Source organism: Mustela putorius, unplaced genomic scaffold (genome assembly GCF_011764305.1).
Source record: "Mustela putorius furo isolate JIRA1106 unplaced genomic scaffold, ASM1176430v1.1 tig00000129_pilon_pilon_pilon, whole genome shotgun sequence".
NCBI lineage: Eukaryota > Metazoa > Chordata > Mammalia > Carnivora > Mustelidae > Mustela > Mustela putorius.
The window spans coordinates 51,697,966-51,713,744 of record NW_025421290.1 but is presented as its reverse complement, the minus strand read 5'-3'; the positions used below and the strand labels follow the sequence as shown (position 1 = coordinate 51,713,744).

At 67.1% G+C, this 15,779-nt stretch overlaps 1 protein-coding gene across 7 annotated transcripts in view; it reads right to left on the bottom strand.

Annotated features, from left to right (window-relative positions):
• The window catches only part of KIF26A (kinesin family member 26A), a 37,869-nt gene extending 27,615 nt beyond the window's left edge, over nt 1-10,254 (bottom strand). For 3 of the 7 annotated variants that reach the window (XM_045074440.1, XM_045074442.1, XM_045074445.1), the window contains exons 1-2: nt 10,050-10,254; nt 9,460-9,705 (exon numbers count right to left, since the gene is read on the bottom strand). In XM_045074440.1, the coding sequence (XP_044930375.1) occupies nt 9,460-9,705; nt 10,050-10,091 (288 nt within the window). In that variant the 5' untranslated portion in view covers nt 10,092-10,254. Of the gene's footprint in view, nt 1-9,459; nt 10,024-10,049 lie in introns of those variants that run through there. The other 4 variants (XM_045074427.1, XM_045074433.1, XM_045074435.1 and 1 more) reach the window with 2 other exon arrangements.
• Nucleotides 10,255-15,779: the final 5,525 nt, after the last annotated feature.

Here is a 15,779-nt window from a genome sequence, read left to right as displayed (position 1 = left end):
CCTTGCTGAGAGGGGGCGCCGGCTCTGCTGTCCCTTCCGCGGGACCACCCGCGCTCCCTGGAAGCCCCGCGTGGCCTCGGCCTTAGACCACAGCTGTCCCCACGCGCCCCAAGTAGATCAGTTCCTATGAAAGGGTGGCCCCCGGCCAGGCCCGCCACACCAGCCACCTGACTTGCAGGTCCCTCCAGAAGGCCTGGATTCTCTCTGGCGAGGTCCAGAGTGCCCCACGTCCGGTCCCCATGAGCGGACGCCCCGAGCCGCCCTGCCGCCCAGCTTCCCTGTGAGCTGCGGAGGCCGGGGGAAGCTCAGCCAGAGCCCCCACCGGCGCTGGCACGTGGGGACACAGATGTAACCCAGACGCCAGTCCCCCAGCCACAGGCCCAGCTCGTCCATGTCACTGCCCTGCCTGTTTTCCAGGGCCCGGCTCTGATTACTCCAGCTTTTCCACTCGGCGGGAGGCTGCTAATGTGGCGGGTGTGAGGGAAGGAAGGCCTGCTAAAGCCATTAGCGACTTGAAAGGCAGCCCAGCTCCACCCAGCTCCCCCCCACCGCCAAACTCCCTCCAAGCCAGACCCAGCTGCCCATTGTTCCAGTGCCTCTGCCTGGCCTGGGGACCTCAGGCCTCTGGGGAAGCCCCATGGCACCCCCTGCGTGGCCAGCACAGAGGAGGCAGGAAGGAAAGGCAGGGCAGGGGTGGGGGAGTTCACTGACCTAAGCCCGCCCCGGCCCCCCACCAGCACCTGGGGGGGGACAGGGGAGGGGGCGCTGGCGGCGAGGCGACAGGAAGCCAGAGCAAACCCCCCTCCCAGCTGTGTCATCAGGAATTCAGATGGCAGCTGGCAGGGAGGCCCCAGGCCCGCCAAGGCCTCAGGCTCTGGGCATCGAAGCCCCAGGAGGGCACCGAGGAGGTCTGCTTCGGTGGGGGGCGGGGAGGGAGAGCCCACACCAAACCCAGGTCCTGCTTCACAAGCCCCCAGGAGGCCCAGCCCAGACACACCTGGGGCCGTCCCAGGCCAAAGCCCACCATGGGGCCACCCACCCCTCCCCCACCCTGGTAGCCAGGGGGCCCCCATCACTGGGGAAGGCCCAGCTGACACCCCAGGGCCACAGGGACCTCTTGGCACAAGGGCAGGGGCATCTCCAAAACCTTTGTCTCATGTCATACGCACGAGACAGAGACACAGAGCCCTGCCCTGGGTGACCACACAGAGTCCCCACCCGACCCCAAGCCCCTCGGACGGAGGCTGGGCCGGCTCTGGGCAGGGCAAGGCAAGGAGCGCTCGCTGCTCAGATGAACTGGGAAGGCTGGTGGGGCAGCCTTCTCCTCTCCCAGACACGGGGCCTCCGGGCAGCTCCCAGTGTCCACAGGCCCGAGCCCCAGAGGGGACGCTGGCCCATTTTCAGGAATTTTGACCCCCGAGAACACCAGCGGCCACACGACTCATCTCCTACCCCTTCTCTGAGCCCAGCACCTTCAGAAAGACAGTGATTACCCCACCGCAAAATACTACTTTTCATTTCCTCTCCACAGTCTAATTAAACAGATATTTTACTTGCATTTGGAAAATGTTTTTCTTAATTTGATTCAATTTAGCATTGCGCACCACCCACCCATCACGCCGCTGGGGTTTTAGGGAGCCCACCCCCCCTTAAAGTAACGACTTGCCATGTTTCATCTCCTTTCTGGGTTCTCCAAGTTGCTTTAAGTAATCTTTTCATTTTCTCCCGCATCGGAGGCCAGAGGGACTTCTCCGGGGATGAGCCGCCGGGAGAGGCCTCTCCCAGCCCAGGCCCAGCGGAGCCCACCCACAGGGCGGGACAGGAGCTGACCAGAGCCCCAAGCTGAGGCCATCACGGGAGGAAGGAAGGGGCTCTGCTCCCTGGTTGGGAGAAACCCCAGACCTCAGAGCTACAAGACGACTCTCCCTGGGCCGGTCACCCTGTCTTTAGAAAGGGGGCCCACTGGCAGACCCTCTAGGGGGACTAAGAGACCCAGACACCATGCCTGGAGGAGCGCCCTGAGGCCTGGGGGTGCCCCTCCCTGGCCCCTCCCCCTCCCACCAACCAGGCCCCTCACCAAGGCCCCAACTGTCAGCCAGAGGCCCTGCCCACCCATGTCCCCTGAGTGTGGCAGGAAAACCTGGGACCCCTGAGCCAGACCGTCACCCATCTGCCGGCAGAATCCTGGAGACCCCTCCAGGCCCATGAGTCTGCAGTTCCGAAAGCCCCAGAGAAGCCTCCAGCTCCCCTCCTCTGCCAGAGGCCAGGGTGGGGAGAGTGGGGGAGGGGTGCAGCCAGGCCCACCCAGCACGGACTGGCACCTGGCCCTGAGGCCCCGTGCCAGGCACCAGCCAGCTGGGCAGCTCAGGACACACACTAGTTCATTGAGACCCTTCAATGGCCTCCCCTGTCCTCCACCCAACGCCACACAAGCATGGTGGGGACCGTGGCGGCCGAAGGCAAGATCAGCAGGATGGCCTCGACCAGGGGAAGGGGACGGAGAGCCCCGCGTCCCAGGAGCGCCGCCACTCAGAGGAGGCGCTCCACGCACTTCCGGGAGCCTGGGGCTCACCCAGACGTGGCTCTCAGTCCGTGGCTCTCAGTCCGTGGCTCTCAGTCCGTGGCTCTCAGTCCGAGTCTGCAGGTATGGCTGCAGCCCCCAGGGACTTCATTCTCATCCAAGCAACGGGCACAGCGGAGTCTCACCACGAGGGTGGGGCCCACGCTGTGCCCTACAAGCCAGGCCGTGCCCAGGGCTCCCGATGCCACTCAGCAGGACTCGGAACCCCAGGGAGGCTGGACGGGCCAGCCAAGGGCAGGTACAGATGCGGGAGAGGAACCTGCCCCTGAGCCAGGCCCTCACGCTCTCCTGCTGGGAACCTCGGCACACAGCCCCTGGCTGCAGCTGTTGAATCAAAGCATGGCCCGGACACTCCAGGCCCCAACCTCTGCTCCCGGGCTGGAGTCTGACTCCCGTCCACCACACCCTGACCCTTGACCCCATCCTGGTTTCCCCTGTGTCTACCTGGCACCCTGGGACAGTCTCCATGCATGCTCCGGCCACCCCCATCTTGGAGCTCCTCGTGTTCCCTCCCCCAGGGACCTCCACCCCCTCTCTGTGGGTGTAATTCCAACCGAGATCAAATGCCACTTCCTCCAGGAGGCCCTCCAAGATGCCCCGCTGCAGAGCCCTCTCTCCCAGGCCCACAGCACTTCAGTTATCCCCACAAACCCTGGAGGGAGAGCAGCCAGGGCGAGAGGTCTTGGGCTCCGTGGGCACCCCTCCGCCTGCTATTGCCTCCCTCACCACGTAGGGTGGTCGGGCTCAGTGTGCTTTTCTCAGAGGCCTGCGGCCTTCCCATCGGCCCAGCTCCCTGCCCGCTCTCCGAAGCCCCACCGGCCAGGTACCCCGGGTGTCCACCCTGAGGCTTCTCTCCCCACCAGGCCTCAGGGCGTTCGGAGAGATGAGGGGTCCCCCTCCCCACGGGGCCAGCCCCTCCCACAGCATGAACCCAGCCAACCCTATTCGCTGATCCCCCAGCGGAGAAGATGGACGCGAGGCAGAATGGACCCCACGGTCACCTCGGGATCCAGCACGCAGACACACCACCGCCAGGCAGCCCCCGGCCTCCAGCCGGGCCACTGCGCGGGCTGGATCAGAGCCAGAGCCCAGGGGCCACGGACCCATGTCCACACACATCCACGCCGCTGGGAACCACGTCGCTCCCCCTGCTACGCTGAGCCTGAGCCTGAGGCCCTCGGACCAGCGAGCTTGGGCAACAAGGCTGGGGATCCAAGTGTGGAAGGTTTGAGAAGGAATGGGGCCCAGGGAAGGGGACCCCAGGGACGAGATCCGGAGACCCATGGCCACATTAAGGGCAACCACCAAACAAGCCACACAGAAATGACTTCCAGACAATCCCTTGGGTTTTAGACAGGCCAAGTCTGTGCGGCTGGGCTCTGGCCTTGCGCTGTAGCTGTGAAGGGGGGACAGTGACTTTTAGGAACAGCAGGGTATTGGGCAGGCCCACGACTGGCAGGTTCCACCTGGAAACGGGCAGCGGCGCAGGCCAGCATCCATCACACAAGGTCGGAGGGGAACACAGAGCCCCTGGCCCTGGGCCACGTGGGACTATACATCTGCCAGCTCCAGGCGCCTGGCAGAGCCCACCCACCCCTGCCCCAGCCCAGCCGCAAGAGCTGAAGCCTGGGTGCTGCTGGAGGTTGGGGGACCGGTCCAAGACCAGACCAGATGAGGCCAAGAAGCCCCTCCCACGGGGGGCCAAAGACCCTGCACATAGCCCCATGGGGGTCCCCCAGCCACAAAACGTGACACCAAAAGTGAAACTCCCCCCTTTTAACCCAGGGGGAGCAAGGGACTCAGCCCTCCCTGACCCTGCTCCTCTCCACAGAGAGGCAGCGAGGCCGGTCACCACCGCACACACCCCTGGCTCAGCCCTACCTCCGAGAGCACCCAGAGCCCCTCAAGCAAACTCCCTCCCGAGAGGCATGAGGGCTGGGACTGCAGGGCCCACACCCGGCCAGCTCCTTCACCCTGCCCAGGCTTGGTCCCCTGCGGTGGCCTGGGAGCCTCCGAGCCGCACAGACAGATGCCTTCCCAGCCGAGTCGTCCGAGCCCCCTGCCAGCTGGGAGACCGCCCAGCCAGCAGCCCCAGGGAGCTCCTGCCCCTCAAACACCTCCCCGGCTGCTCCTGGGGCACACTGCGCATGCCAGGGTCCCGGTCTGTGGAGCCCCAAGGCAGACAGGGCAGCCCTGGCTCAGAGGCAGTCCCAGAAACCGGCAGAGCTCAGGCCAGACTCAAAACAGTACACAGAACAGGGTTCAGGGACCCAGAGCAGGCAGCAAATGTCCCACACCGGCCAGGCTCTGCCCTGCTCTCCCGGGACCCGAGGCCAGTGGGACAGCAGACCCAGGACCCCACTCTTGCATGTCAGTGCAAGCAGAGCTGAAGGCCATGGACAGAGCCTGGAAGGCTTCCTGGAGGGGGGAGTGACAGGGGAATGCTGAGCTGGCAGAAGTGCCACCCCCTCCCCAGGAACCACAGAGACAAGCAAGAGGGTCTCCAGGACACCAGCCGTAGGAGCCTGGTGAGGTAGGAGCCTGGTTAGGTTAGGACGGCAGCCGGTGCCCCTCCCCAGGAGCCTTCAGACTTGGGGTCCAGCTCAGTGCAAAGCCAACGCCTGGGGGCTGCTAGAGCAGTCAGGGACCAGCAGCAGTGGTCCTGGAGCCCACCGCGGGGCTAAGAGGAGGAGACCCCCTGCCAGAGTGAGGAAGAGCCTGCAAGAGCTGAGTGAGAATTGATCCCTGCCTCCCCCAGGGGCACTAATCCCTTCAGCAGCAGTAATGACACGGCCAACGTCACCGGTCTCTGGGAGAGCCACCACCTCCACAGGACCCATCTGATGGCCCGTCTGATGGCGGGGCGGGGGGTGGGTTCCGGGCCTCCACCACACCAAGGAGGGTAAGGGTCGCCATCCTCCAGGGAGGCTGTCACCCGGGGTGGGGGAGGGGAAGGCAGGAATCCAGCCAGGCAGCGGTGGGGCTGAAATCCGCAGGGGTGAGGGAGGAAAAGCCTGGTCACTTAGTCGTTCAACAAACGTCTCCGGGTTACCTGGACCCCATGCCTGCCCTGACAGAGCTCCCGGCCTCGGGGCAGCACAGAGGGCACAGAAGCCACACAGTGGTCAAGGGGTGTAAAGGGGCTGAGAAAGGACCAGGTCAGGGGGCAGCAGTGGTGGCCTCCCAGAGATGGGGGAAGGGGAAGCTCACGGGGTAGGCGGGGGCTCATGACCACGGAGAAGCAGCGGGAGCTGTGTACTGAGTGAAGCCGGCCAGCGCGTCTGAGTGTCCCCACCACGGTCAGCCGCGTGGGCACCAGTACCAGGGATGCTGGAGACTGGGGTGGGGGTCTGCCGACAGAGCATGGACAGGACAAGGGCCAGGGGTCTGCAAAAGCAGCATCTGCGACAGACCACCATGGGAGGGAGAGAGAGGATGGGGCTTTCAGGCAGAGGTGACCCCGTGTGCAAGGGTGCGCCTCCCGGGGAGCCTCGGCCTAACAGGGCCAGGCCAGGCCAGGCCAGGCTAGCAGGACTGGGACCGGCCAGAGACCCCGTCTAATGGGTCCACAGTTCAGCAAGGCCCCTCTGGGGGCCCTGAGGGTGGGAGCTGGGGCGGGGCAGGCATCGGGCACTGAACTGGAAGGGGCGTTGACAGGGTCTGCAGGAACCTGGAGGAACCTTAATGGGCGAGGACACAGAATGGGCAAGGCCAGGGCCTGGGGTTCTGGGGGAATGAGAAGGACAGAGGGGCCAGTGCTCGGCGGGGGGCACTCAGGTGTGCGGAAGAGGAAGGCCGGCTTTGGTCCCTTCGAGGGAGGTGTCCCAAGCCCCTAGCCAACTTCTCAGAGGCAGGGCCCCCTGCAGAGGGGGCACCGGGAGCTCAGAGCAGGGAACTGGCAGGGTGGTCTGGGGACGCTGGGGCCCCGGGGAGGAGTAGGGTGTCTGTAGCAAGGCCCACAGTGGGCAGGGCCCCGGGAGGCTGCGGAACAGTCCAGAAGCCATGGCTCCAGGCCATGGAAGGGTCCCGAAGGGTCACCTGAACACAAGGCCTGGGGAACCTGGTAAGAGAAGAGGAGGGCGCACTGGGGCGGCGGGGGGGAGGGGGGGGATCAGCGGGGACTGTCCAGCCTGAAGGCCCCCCTCTGGGTGTCTCTGCACACCCAGGCCCACTGCCCTTCCAGGCACGGGTAGGACACCCTCCCAGGCTACACTTGGGCAGGCAGAGCACGTTCCCTGCCCGTGACCCCCAGCAGCATCAGGGCACAGTGTTATCCACTCCCCACAGAAGACCTCCCTCATTGGGGACCACAGTCACTCTCACTTCCCCCATGGGGAAACTGAGGCAGGCACAGATTGAAGAGAGGACAGAGGCAAGGGAGAGGCAGGCCACCTAAAGCCTGCGCAGGGTTCCAACTGCCCCCACTCGACCCCAGGGGGGCTAAGACCCAGGCACAGAATGACCCTCGAGCCCACACCCAAGCAAAGCAGTGAGGGCTGGGCTGTTGGAGCCGCCGTGTGCGGGCACTGCTGTACCTGCCCACGAAATGGGTACGAAACAGTCCCGGGGCTCCACAAACCTGCCCCAGGCCCCAGAGCAGACAGCTTCTGCCAGTAAAGAGGAAGGGCAAGGAGCCAGCTGGGCAGAGCCCTGGCGGGGACTCCAGGGGCACAGGATGGGGTGACCTGGGGCTAGCTAACATCCACTGTCCCTCTACCCTCGAAAGCCTCCCTCTCCACCTGAGATCAAGCCCGAACCCCTAAGGGGAGCGCCTCCAATGGCCAGGGTGGGGTCTGGCTCCAGCCCCACCACGGGAGCCCAGAGAGGCCCCCCACCCGGAGTCTGAAGTGCCGTCCTTATGAAATTCATCTCTGCATGACGAACACCAGGAACGGCCCTGCGGAAAATCCTAGAACACCAACTCCGTGCTCCAGTGCCGTGCTGGCCTCAGAACAGAGCCTAGGGCTCCTGGACGTGGGCCAGGCTCGAAGGAGCACCGGGCTCACCCAAAGCCGGTCACACACAGGTCCCCCCCAGCTACCTCCCTAACCAAAAGCAGAAGCAGGTCCCTGCACATGTCCCAGAGCACACCTCGCAGCCCTCCCTGAAGGGAGTTCTGGGGCAGGTGGACCAGGCCCCAGCTGAGAGTCAGCCGGGACGCCGGGGAAAGCCTGGGTTGCCCAGGTCAGTGACACCTACCAAGGTCCCAGGGTCTCAGGCCCCAACCCCCATGTCCCTTGGCTTGGGTGGCTTAGCCCTAGGGCCTTGAGCCCCCCAAGATCTGCTTCGACCCTCACAGGGAAGACAATGAAAATGCTTGGGCAAAGCACCCTCCAGGTTGGATCCCACTCCCAGAAGGGCCCCAGGAGGCTACACCCATCTGACAAAGGAGGAAACGCAGCATGGGAGGGGCTGCAGACCAGGAACAAAGCACGGGACCCCGTCTGCTGGGTGAGCATGCTGCTGGGTACGCGGGGCAGCCAGGAAATGGGGTGAGCCCCCACCTGGCACCGAGGGGTACTGCCGAACTCAGAATAGGCTAGGGCAGGTGCAGATGCAGGAGAGCACTCTGGGTGGTCAAGAGGCTTCCCTGATCAGTGCGGGCAGGAGGAGACCACAGAGCCCCGCCCCCGCCCCCATGAGGGGCTCTCCCCACCAGGACCCCACTCCCCCCAACCATCTGGCCTCACGCCCAACACCACCCGCAAAACCCAGCTCAGTCCCTGAAGCCCCTCCTCTCCTGGGCCTGTTTCCCCTACTGGGTAATAAGACCGCCCGGGAGCTCTGACAAGCCCCCAGGAAGCCTGTCCCACACCCTCTCATGGGAGCCTGCGGGTCCTCTGCTGCCTCTCAACCAGATTCAGGCCATCTGGGGGCACAGAGCTTGGGAAGGCTGCACCCCACTCAGAACAGCAGATCTGGAGGGTGCAGCCCCCTCCCCCACCCGGGGCAGGCCGCAGGTCCCCCCCTCCAGGCCATAGAAACCAGACTCGCCTCCCTTCCCCGCCCCTGCCCAAGACAGGAACACCGGGGGACCCCCTGGAACCTGGGCGCTCGCCCCATCCTGAGGCGCCGGCTGGGAGAACTATACTTAGCTTCAATGGGGATTATGCAGACTTCCCAAGAAGGCTTTCAAAGACTGAAGGTCCGGCGGGAAGGGCTTCCTCTGGAGACCCCCACCTTCCCAGGCTTTGCAAACTTCCAGGGCTCATTGTTCCTTGAACAATGGTCCCAGCTCCTTCCAAGGCCGGGGCGAAGCCATTGGCTGGAGAATCTGGCAGAGCCCCCTTCACCGGCAAACACCTAGCTGTTGGGGCCCAGCCCCTCCGTCCCCAAATGGGTGGCCACCACCTAAGGTGGCAAAGCCCCAGGCTGTGTCCCACACACAATTCTTATTCATGACCCAGGGAAAGGGGGAAGGCAGGGCCCCCCTCATAGCAGGCAGGCCCCTCTCTGGTCCTCCAAGCCCTCTGGCCCCAAGTGTGCAATTTCCAGACACCTGGCTGGGGGCCCAGGAGCCCCAAGGGCAACAAGGCGCGGAGTAACCTCTTGCTGCTGGCAGGACAGGAGCCGTCCCGCCCAGGGTGGAGTCCACGCCATCCCCGTCTCCCTTCCCCCTCCCAGACACACACTGGGATTCCAGCTGTGGGACATCTGTGGCTCCGGGGAGAAACGCCCGCCCAGCCCCCCTCCGATCCCACCGCGGAGCCTCTTAGAACTGCTGCAACTCACGCACCGCGCATCACAGAAGGGGAAACCGAGGCCCAGGGAGCAGAAGAACTAGACGAAAAACGCTCGGTGCAACGTCGCTCCCTCCGGGACCCTGGGTCTCCCAAGTGGCAGCCCGGGAGAAGACGGTCCGAGGAAGGTCCACTTACCCGGAGGGGCGTCCCGGGCCCGCTGACCAGCTTCCACGCCTGTCGCTTGAGCTCGGCGAGCTTCGTGTGGCAGTGGCGGCACCAGCCACCTCCGCCCGCCGAGTGGCCCTGCTCGGCGCCCGCACCGGCGCCCTCGGGCGCAGGGCGGCTGCCGCATGGGTCCTGCTCGGGCCCGCTGGGCAGCCTCTTGCGGGAGGACACCTCCAGCAGCTGCAGCGGCTCGCGGGCCGGGCCGCCCTCGGCCACCTGCGGGGGTGGGGGCAGAAGCGGACGTGAGCCTGGGCCCCCGAGCAGCGCCGCCCCGGGACCCAGCCCCGCGGACTGCAGGACGCAGCGCGTCCGGGACGCAGAGTGCGGCACTCGGCAAAGTTCGGAGCGCCGGCCGCCAGCCGGCCGCCCACCCTCCGCGCGCAGCCGCGAGGTCGGGATCGGGGTCCCTCCCAGCAGGAGGCCCGGCGCCCCCCCCCGCTCCGCTCCAGGAGCGGCCCCCAGGGGGCGCATTGCACCCCGCGAGCCAGCATCCTCGGCGTCCGGGACCCCGGCTCGGGGCGCCCGCCGCCGCCTCCCTCTCGTGGCCCGGCCGCGCGTACCGCGGGTGCTGCCGCGCACAGGGGGGAGCCGCGGCCGCCCATGGCCTGCGCGCGGGAAGGGCCGCGCGGGCGCTTCGGGCGGCGCGGGCTCTCGGGGTCGCCGCGGCTACGTGATCCGGCCCGGGGGAGCCCCCATGGTCCGGCCGGCCGCTCCGAAGTTGGCGGCGCCGGCGAGTGCGGGAGAGCGCGCGGCGGCCGCGGCGGCGGGAGGGCCAGGGAGGCGAGGGCGGGGCAGGGTGGGGGCGGGGCTCCGGGGGCGGGGGCGGGGCCGGGGGAGCCGGGCTCCGGGAAGGCCGGCCCGCCCCGCCCAAGCCCGGCGCTCGGCGGCGCGTGGGGGAGGGGGCCCTCCTCGACGCGCGGCCCCTCCCACTCCCAGGACCCCAACCTGTTAGGCGAGTCCCAGCCGGAGGGAGGGGCGCAGGAGGGCCTCCGGGAGATAGCCGGCGCACTGGCGCGCATGCGCTTCCCTGCTCCTCTCCCGGGACAGTGGGGTCCGCGCGTCCCCGGGGACGCCCCAACCCGCGCCTCACTTTACGCGCGAGGACACTGAGGCGGCAGAGAGAAAGGGCCCAAGGTCACACAGCTAGGGAGGACGAGGAAGGAGCTGAACCCCGACCCCGACTCCCCCTCGCTTTTCCCCGCAAATCCCGCGCGCTCCGCGGGTCGCGGACCACCCTTGGGGTCTAACAATCGCACGTAGGTGCTCGTCGCCGCGGGGTGCGCCTCGGAGCGTGCAGCGCCTGCGTCCGAGTCCGCTCCGCGAGTCTGCGAGGGGCACGCGTACGGGGCAGCCTCGCGTGTGCAGGAAAGTGGGTGTGCGCGCTGCGCGCCCGGGAGGCCGGAGGCGGCGCGCGGCGGGCCCGGGGGATGCGCGGGGGACCTGTTGTCGCCGGCCTGGCAGATGGGACTTAGCTCCGGAATTAATTGCCTGTTTGTCTCCGGCTGAGAGGTCGCCCCCCTTCTCGGCGACCGGTTGCTCCCGCTCCAGCCCGGCCCGAAGAGGCGCCGCTCCCCGAGGCGCAGGCCGCTCCGGGTCCAGGCTCCGGGTCAGCCCGACAGCCGGGTCCCGCTCGCAGGGCGCGGCCGCGAGCTTCCCGTGGCGCGAGCGCCCCCTGCCGCCCGCCGCGCTCTCCGTCCCGCGGCTCCGGGGAGACCCGGCGCCGCGAGTCCCGGCAAGACGGTCCGGGGCCCAGGAAGGGCCCAGCCAGAGAAGGGGCCGCGGGCGGGCGGTGGTCCGGTCGGAGACCCCGGCCCGCGGCTCCCCGCGCAGGCAAACCCTCACGCAGTTCGGACTGCGCCTTGACTGGCCTGCACCCCCCAATTACGTCTTGCCCCGCACCCTTTTACTTGGAATGTCCTCCCCGTCCACGCACGCACTCCCCCAAAATGAACAGCGGCTCGTAACACCTTCCCGCCCTGCTTTCCGAGTCACTTGCGGTCCGCCAGTGATGGGTGCGGGGAATAAAGTGGGCAGGGGCTCCCCACTCTGGCTCCGCAGTCCCACGGCCTCCAGCGCCTTTCCCCCCGCCCCAGCCGGGGCCCGGAAGCTCGGGCCGTGTCCTATCTCGTCTCGGCCGTGGGGGGGAAACGGGCGTCAGCCCCGTCCGCGTCTGGGTGCCGCGGGGCCGTCCCGCGCCGCATCGCCTTCAGACAGCACCGGTCCCCGCCCTTCAGTTAGTCTGGGACACACGCGCGCGCACACACACGGGCCCGGGGCGTGCGGCTCTGAGCCACGCTCACACCCCACACAGGCGCCCGCAGAAACGCCCCGTTGCCGACGCCCCCCGGGGCCGGTCTCGCCCGCAACTTCGGCGGGTCGGCACCGCCGCCGCGCTCGGGGAAGCACACGTACGCACACCCCACACCCGCGCTCCGGGAGCCCGCACACAGCCGGGCAGAACCCGCAGGTGCACGCAGGACCTGGAGTCACCTCGGGGACCCCGGGTCTGCCGCGAGACCCCTGGCCCCCGGCAAGGCGCGCAGTGGAACCGGAGTCCCCGCGCTGCTCTCCGGCGCCAGCTGACCGCCTCGGCTCCCCAGCACAGCCTCGGGGGAGAGGGAGACGCGGGCAGCGCTGACAGGGAAAGAGTGGCCGCGGGTGCCTAGCGCGGCCTGCGGGACGCCGCCGGACCTGCTGCCTCCTTCCCGGCGCCGCCTCCTCGGCCGCGGCAAAGTGGCGGGACAGCGCCTCTGCCGCCCGCGGGTCCCGCCGCTCGGCCCTCACCTTGGCTCGCCGCCGCAGGAGGTGGCTGGTGAAGCCCAGGATGATCTCCGAGTCCAGACAGAGCGCCCCCATCTCCAGCAGGCTGGGCGCCTTGCGGGGCGCGCCGCGGGGCGGCTCGGGCGGCCCGGGCAGCGCCATGGAGGAGCGGAGCGCGGGGAGCGGAGCGCGAAGAGCGGCCCGGAGCTCCTCCCGCCGCCGCCGCCGCCACCGCCAGCACCGCCAGCACCGCCACCGCCTCCCCGCTCGCGCGCTCACTGGACGCGCGCCCGCCGCCGCCGCCGCCGCGCCCCGCACCGCGCAGGGCCGCCCGCCAGGCCCCCAGTCGTCCGCGGTCCGCGCCCGCGGCCCCCGCGCTCGCGCCGCGCGCCCCCGCGCTCCGGCCCCGCCCGCCCGCGCCGACAGCGCCCCCTCCGCCGGGCAGACGAGCCAGACGCCGGGCCGTGCGGGCCGGAGGGGGGGGCGCGGAGAACTGTAGGCCCAGTTGCTGTGCGGCGGGGGACGGCGGGGGACCAGGACCCGGCCTGGGGCCGCACTCCCTGCCTCGTGGGCCCCTGCCAGGTGCCTGGCCTGGGAGCTCAGGGCTGGGGGAGGCGGCGCTGAGCAGGACTTCTGGAGACCTCTGTGGACAGGGGACACGTCTCCGCTCTTCCCCTCTCGAGTCCGTCCCGGGGAGTCTCAGTCCCTGGAGACGCGTAGGGAGCCCAGCGGCTTTGTGCTCCCCACTCTGGCCATGCCCGGGAACGCCCCTGTCTAGGGTGGCTGCACAGAAGCCCACATCCCAAGCCCCAGCCTCCGCCTGTGGACAGAACGCCAATTCCGCCACCACGAGCAGCTTCTCTGCCCCTACCAGACCCCTCTGGCCGCTCCGGTGACTCCCCATGGGCTGGAAGACACTTGCTGGTCTCCTGGCCAGGCCAAATTATGGTCGGAGCTGGGGATGGATCAGGGGTAGATCTGCCCAGATAACAACACCAAGCCATGTGTGGCTCCTATTGTGTGCGGTGCCCAGGAGAAGCGGACAGAAGGGGTCAGCGGGACACCTGCTTGGGGGTGCGGGGCATTGGGCAGACAGACAAGGTTGCCTACATACCTGGGTCCCTGGGGAAGGTCTTCGAGTGCTAAGGGGAGGCGGTGTCCAGAATGGTGCTAGGAGGGTGGGCCTTGAACAGGACCTGGAAGGTAAGCACCAACCGGGAAAAGATTGGAGAGCAGTCGGGGCTGGGGGTCAGCATGCTGGCCCTTCCAGAAGCCCTGCAGATGGAAGGACCCAACAGCTTGGCTAGGGTGCTATCACTGGGCCAGCCAGGCCATCCCCTCCGCCCCATGGAAGGACCATGGACTCTTCCCACCCACCCCCCAAATTCCCTGTGGCCCAGGAGACCCTGGTGCTCCCCAGGTTACTCCCCTGACCCCCATAGATGGCCGCTGAAGGAGACAGTTTCCACCTGACTGCACCCAACAATCACATGGTCAACATCTTATCTGCAGGCCACAAGGCCAGCGACAGCCAGCACCCTGCCCCAACCCAGGCTTCAGGTCAGGGGAGACACCCCAGGAGGAGCTGTCCCCTCTCCACCCCCATCGTCACCCTGGGCCTGGGATAGAGATCAGGACAAGCTGTAGGAGGGGCCTGAGTCCCGCCCCTCCAGCTCCCCATCTCCAGCCCCCTCCTCTGGGTTCCTAAAGTCTGGATTTAGGGGGCACTGAGCTCCAACAGGCCACCCTGGGGAACTCCCACCTTCTCCCCTCCCCTCAGAGGCAGGCACTGGGGAGAACTGTCCTGCCTCCCCCCCTTCTAAGACCCCAAGCCTGGGGGTGGGGTCCCTCCAGTGGACCCAGCTCTTCTGGGAGGAGGCTGCCCGCCATCTCAACGAATTGATTGAAGTCATCGTGTAGATTTTTTTTTAATGTTTAATTTACCAAGCACGAGGCATGGGTCAGAACGGTCCCCGGGGAAATCTAGGCCAAGGGAGCAAAACAGAAAACCCCCTGCAATCACGCAGACTTCTCGTGGGATTAATTGCTGGACTCAGCTTCCGATCTATTTCAGGGAGGCAGGAGGACACTGGCCTGGCGTGGCCAGATTCCGGCATCAGGTGTGGGGAGCCCTGAGCCCAGCATACCAGCATCTCCCCAGGACTGCAGGGACAGTAGGAGTCCTTCCTGCCCCCTCTACTCACAGACTAGTCCCTCCTGGGCCCAACGCCCTGTGGTGACCTCCAGCTCAAGCCCACAGGAGGCTTGAAAAGAAGGGGCCACTCCTCTCGGTCAGCAGTGGGAGGGCTGGGCAGCCCCTCGCACCCTGACATGCCCCACGGTGCCCTCGGGAGAACCAGCAGTCTCTGCGGTGGAGGAAAACTGGACCCAAAGCCTAACACTTGACCCACCGTGACAGCGCACGCAGATCAAAACCCAGAGCTCTTAGAAAGAAGCCCCAGACACACTGTAGGGTAGGGGCGGGTTTATCTTTCTAGAGATTTCTGCCACTAAAGGCCTGGACCCTTTGGGGAAGAGTCATTGCATCCGAGTAGAGGAGATGGTGCAGGCAGGGAGAAGCTTACACTTACCCATCACGTCCCTTCGCGTGGTTTTACCTCCTGCGGGACCGTAACCGCGGCTGTGAGTATCTAATAAAGAGACAGGGAAGCGTCAGAGGGCCTGAGGTCAGAGGATCTGAGGGCGCGCCCTAGAGATGCACTCATCTCCTCCAAGACGGGGAGAGAAGGAAATTTCCCCCTCGTCTCAAGGGGGCCTCGGGACCCTCCCACGCTTCCGCGGGCCGGTCGGCTCACCAGGGTCCCCTCGGCACCCCTGCTGAGGCTGGGCTGGCGTCTGCAGTGGAGGAAGGATGCCCCAGGAGAGCAGCCAGGGACGACCGCCCAGCCGTGTCCACGAGGGTAGCCCCTCAGCCCTGAGGGCACCTTCGGGTTGGGAGAAGAAGGCCACTTGGCCCAGCCCTCCTTCGGGGCGCTGCGCGCTGGGGGGAAGGCAGTCCGCTCTGCTGGCATCAGCTGTGGACCACACTCTGCGTGACCCCCTTGACCGTCTTCTTGGGATCCCTGTTTTGAAGCGAGGGAATAGGCACCGAGTGGCAAAGAAACTGGCCAGAATTTGTCCCAGGCCAGGCCTCCATGATCAAGAACCCTTCTGTCCTGCTGCCTCTTTGCCCCCTTCGCCCCCAGGGCCTGGCCTACGTGGCCTCCGGAGTGCCACTGTGGAGGCGCCGAATGGACGGGGCCCTCACCGGGGAGTTCCCAGCCGGGGGCAGATGCAGGAGCCCAAGGCGGTCAGCCCCACAGCCTTCCGCAGGATCAGGGTCTGTCAGGTAGAGAGAGAAACTGGCAGTCCGGCCGACTCCCAGAAGAACGGGGACCCTCACTGTGCCAGTCCCACTGCTCCTCCTGCTGTGTGCCCGCCCCTGCCTGGCACCCCGAGGCCAGGAGGGGCCTCAGCCCCAGGGCACTCAGACCGCAGCAGGCGCTACGGCTTCAGCACCTCGGCCAGCG